At 42.3% G+C, this 5,000-nt stretch overlaps 1 protein-coding gene across 1 annotated transcript in view; it reads left to right on the forward strand.

Annotated features, from left to right (window-relative positions):
• Positions 1-5,000, forward strand: part of qsox2 (quiescin Q6 sulfhydryl oxidase 2) — a 20,276-nt gene that overhangs the window by 10,333 nt on the left and 4,943 nt on the right. The window contains exons 8-9 of the mRNA XM_031569923.2: positions 1-126; positions 4,250-4,372. The exon at positions 1-126 is cut by the window's left edge and continues 4 nt beyond it. Coding sequence (XP_031425783.1) covers positions 1-126; positions 4,250-4,372 — 249 coding nt within the window. The remainder of the gene's footprint in view (positions 127-4,249; positions 4,373-5,000) is intronic.

Raw genomic sequence — 5,000 nt, forward strand, 5'->3', positions numbered from 1 at the left:
AAGGTGTACATGGCTGATCTGGAGTCAGGGCTGCATTACCTGCTGCGAGTGGAGCTGGCCACACACCAGAGCCTGGAGGGCGAGGAGCTCAGGGCCTTTAAGGACTTCGTCACCGTGGTTGCCAAGGTAACGCCATTCAACTCGGGAGCAATGCGCCTCTTAATAGTGGTGTGTGTGTTGCAGTAATAGTCTTCCCCCCCCCTCTTAATAGTGTTGTGTGTTACAGTAATATAGTTCCCCCTCCTCTTAATAGTGTTGTGTGTTACAGTAATATAGTTCCCCTCCTCTTAATAGTGTTGTGTGTTACAGTAATAGTTCCCCCCCTCTTAATAGTGTTGTGTGTTGCAGTAATAGTGTTCCCCCCTCTTAATAGTGTTGTCTGGTGTTGCAGTAATAGTGTTCCCCCCCTCTTAATAGTGTTGTCTGGTGTTGCAGTAATATAGTTCCCCTCCTCTTAATAGTGTTGTGTGGTGTTACAGTAATAGTGTTCCCCTCCTCTTAATAGTGTTGTCTGGTGTTGCAGTAATAGTTCCCCCTCCTCTTAATAGTGTTGTGTGTTACAGTAATAGTGTTCCCCTCCTCTTGATAGTGTTGTGTGTTGCAGTAATAGTTCCCCCCCTCTTAATAGTGTTGTGTGTGTGTGTTGCAGTAATAGTTCCCCCCCTCTTGTCTGGTGTTGCAGTAATAGTCCTCCTCCTCTTAATAGTGTTGTGTGGTGTTACAGTAATAGTGTTCCCCTCCTCTTAATAGTGTTGTGTGTTGCAGTAATAGTCCTCTTCCTCTTAATAGTGTTGTGTGGTGTTGCAGTAATAGTGTTCCCCTCCTCTTAATAGTGTTGTGTGTTGCAGTAATATAGTTCCCCTCCTCTTAATAGTGTTGTGTGTTGCAGTAATAGTTCTCCTCCTCTTAATAGTGTTGTGTGGTGTTACAGTAATAGTTCCCCCCCTCTTAATAGTGTTGTGTGGTGTTGCAGTAATAGTGTTCCCCTCCTCTTAATAGTGTTGTGTGTTGCAGTAATAGTTCCCCCCCTCCTCTTAATAGTGGTGTTGCAGTAATAGTTCTCCCCCTCCTCTTAATAGTGGTGTTGCAGTAATAGTTCTCCTCCTCTTAATAGTGTTGTGTGGTGTTACAGTAATAGTTCCCCCCCTCTTAATAGTGTTGTGTGGTGTTGCAGTAATAGTGTTCCCCCCCTCTTAATAGTGTTGTGTGTGTTGCAGTAATAGTGTTCCCCCCCTCTTAATAGTGTTGTGTGTTGCAGTAATAGTGTTCCCCCCTCTTAATTAGGGTTGGGTACCGAGAACCGGTACCAATATGGAACCGGTTCCAATACAACCGGTACCTACCCGGACCGAAATGCAACGCAGATTTCGGTGCTTCATTTCGGTGCCTGAGCCAATTGAACACGGTCGCTAGGCAGATTCCGTGGGGCACATGTAAAACTGCCCCAGCTCCCAATGTAAACTTTGTCCTGTGTCGCTCACGCTCATTGGTGTTTTCATAGCAACAGTCTTATCTGATAAATGCCGAAATGAAGCACCGAAATCTGCGTTGCATTTCGGTCCGGGTAGGTACCGGTTGTATTGGAACCGGTTCTGATATGACAGTGAAGAGCAGGCAAGCACAAACAAAACTAGCCATCAACCTTTTAACAGAGAAAATACCGAAAGGTAAACGGTCAAAAGTGTGGCTGTATTTCGCACAAAAAGATTCAAACATCGCGACGTGCAGCAAATGCAACAAAATAATTGCGTGAAAAGAGGGGAGAGAAGGCAAGAGTCAACGGCAGATCAGCAACCGAAGATTGAAAAATATACGGAGATGACAGCTAAACTACCAACGGTAGTCTCTTAAAGGGGCAGTACACATTTTCTAGTACTCAGTGTGTTCAAGTAACAACAGTAACTATAAACAAGATAGAAAAGATAGGTATAAACAAATCATAAAATGGTGAAATTTCATGAAATAAATGCAAACAAAATAATACATTTTTGACTCCAAAGGCCAATATGCTCATATTTTTGCAAAAGAAGTTTGAAGCTGTTTTTTGTATTTATTTATATTTATTTAAGTATACTATTAACTGTTGTTTACAGTTAATATAATGTTTTGTATGTATTTATATTTATAATATACTTTAAACAGTTCATATATTGTTCAATTTGAAGAAAAAAAATTGCCTTGGCAATAAAAAAAGCCTTTCTTTAATGTCGTCAATCGTCGCTTTGTGCTTTAAAAAAAAAAAGTAGCGGTTCAGGTACCGGTATCGTTTTAAAAGTATCGGTTTAGCACCATTATCGGAAAAAACCCAAACGATACCCATCCCTAATTGTGTACGTTCAGATACATATCTGTGTGTACAGGCCTCATCGACACCATCGGAGAGGGTTTTCTTCTCCTGTGCAGGTCATGCGATTAGTCAGGAAAGGTGTAGCATTTTGCCGGAGAAGGCAAATATGCTGATATTTCTACAAAAGAATTGCTGAAGTATTGAAGCTGTAGTGTGTGTACAGAGGTTGTGTGTGTGTGTGTGTGTGTTTTGTATTTATTTGTATTTATTTAAGTATAGTCTAAACTTTTGTTAACAGTTCATATATTATTTAAGTTTTAAGTTAAAAAGTGTTTTGTATTTATTTATATATATAATCTACTTTAAACAGTTCATATATTTGGCAATAAAAAAAGCCTTTCTTAAATGTCGTCAATCGTAATTTTTTTTAATTTATTTAATTTATTTTTTATAAAAGTATCGGTTCCGGCACCGTTTAGGCACCGGTATTGTTTTAAAAGTATCGGTTATGTACCGGTATCGGATAAAAACCAAACGATACCCATCCCTACTCTTAATAGTGTTGTGTGTGGTGTTACAGTAATATAGTCCTCCTCCTCTTAATAGTGTTGTGTGTTGCAGTAATAGTTCCCCCCCTCCTCTTAATAGTGTTGTGTGTTACAGTAATAGTTCCCCCCCTCTTAATAGTGTTGTGTGGTGTTGCAGTAATAGTTCTCCTCTTAATAGTGTTGCAGTAATAGTTCCCCCTCCTCTTAATAGTGTTGTGTGGTGTTACAGTAATAGTTCCCCCGCTCTTAATAGTGTTGAGTGTTGCAGTAATAGTTCCCCCCCTCTTAATAGTGTTGTGTGGTGTTACAGTAATAGTTCCCCCCCTCTTAATAGTGTTGTGTGTTACAGTAATATAGTTCCCCTCCTCTTAATAGTGTTGTGTGTTACAGTAATATAGTTCCCCTCCTCTTAATAGTGTTGTGTGTTGCAGTAATATAGTTCCCCTCCTCTTAATAGTGTTGTGTGTTGCAGTAATAGTGTTCCCCTCCTCTTAATAGTGTTGTGTGTTGCAGTAATATAGTTCTCCTCCTCTTAATAGTGTTGTGTGTTGCAGTAATAGTTGCCCTCCTCTTAATAGTGTTGTGTGTTACAGTAATATAGTTCCCCTCCTCTTAATAGTGTTGTGTGTTACAGTAATATAGTTCCCCTCCTCTTAATAGTGTTGTGTGTTGCAGTAATATAGTTCCCCTCCTCTTAATAGTGTTGTGTGTTGCAGTAATATAGTTCCCCTCCTCTTAATAGTGTTGTGTGTTGCAGTAATATAGTTCTCCTCCTCTTAATAGTGTTGTGTGTTGCAGTAATAGTTGCCCTCCTCTTAATAGTGTTGTGTGTTACAGTAATAGTGTTCCCCTCCTCTTAATAGTGTTGTGTGGTGTTGCAGTAATAGTCCTCCTCCTCTTAATAGTGTTGTAGTAATAGTTCCCCCCCTCTTAATAGTGTTGTGTGTTGCAGTAATAGTGTCCCCCCCCTCTTGTCTGGTGTTGCAGTAATAGTGTTCCCCTCCTCTTGTCTGGTGTTGCAGTAATAGTGTTTCCCTCCTCTTGATAGTGTTGTGTGTTGCAGTAATAGTGTTCCCCCCCTCTTAATAGTGTTGTGTGTTGCAGTAATAGTGTCCTCCCCCTCTTAATAGTGTTGTGTGTTGCAGTAATAGTGTCCTCCCCCTCTTAATAGTGTTGTGTGTTGCAGTAATAGTGTCCTCCCCTCTTAATAGTGTTGTGTGTTGCAGTAATAGTGTTCCCCCCCTCTTAATAGTGTTGTGTGTTGCAGTAATAGTGTCCTCCCCCTCTTAATAGTGTTGTGTGTTGCAGTAATAGTGTCCTCCCCCTCTTAATAGTGTTGTGTGTTGCAGTAATAGTTCCCCCCCTCTTAATAGTGTTGTGTGTTACAGTAATAGTGTTCCCCTCCTCTTGACAGCTCTTCCCAGGACGCTCCTCCGTGGTGAAGCTTCTGGAGACTCTGCTGGAGTGGATCGTCAGCCTGCCTCTGGAGAAGATCCCCTATGATGCTGTGCTCGACCTCGTCAACAACAAGATGAGGGTGTGTGTGTGTGTGTGTGTGTGTGTGTGTGTGTGTGTGTGTGTGTGTGTGTGTGTGTGTGTGTCTGTCTGTGTGTGTGTGTGTGTGTGTGTGTGTGTGTGTGTGTGTGTGTGTGTGTGTGTGTGTGTGTGTGTGTGTGTGTGTGTGTGTGTGTGTGTGTGTGTGTGTGTGAGGGTAGGCAGACTGGAGCCTGTGTGTCTGTGTCTCTGTCTGTCTGTCTGTGTGTGTGAGGGTAGGCAGACTGGAGCCAGAGCCTTTAAGGATGAGACCTACAGGAGTAATTATAGGCTAGAATATGCCCCACAGCGCCACCTACAGGAGTAATTATAGGCTAGAATATGCCCCACAGCGCCACCTACAGGAGTAATTATAGGCTAGAATATGCCCCACAGCGCCACCTTCAGGAGTAATTATAGGCTAGAATATGCCCCACAGCGCCACCTACAGGAGTAATTATAGGCTAGAATATGCCCCACAGCGCCACCTACAGGAGTAATTATAGGCTAGAATATGCCCCATGACACCACGCTCCACTTGGTCAACAACGATGGCCAGGGCAAATAGTACGTCTTGCCAACAGCTAGATGAGTGTAGGGGGGCAGGCGAGCGGGCAAGGCTCAGGTGTGTG

This window comes from Clupea harengus, chromosome 7, assembly GCF_900700415.2.
Source record: "Clupea harengus chromosome 7, Ch_v2.0.2, whole genome shotgun sequence".
Taxonomy (NCBI): Eukaryota; Metazoa; Chordata; class Actinopteri; order Clupeiformes; family Clupeidae; genus Clupea; species Clupea harengus.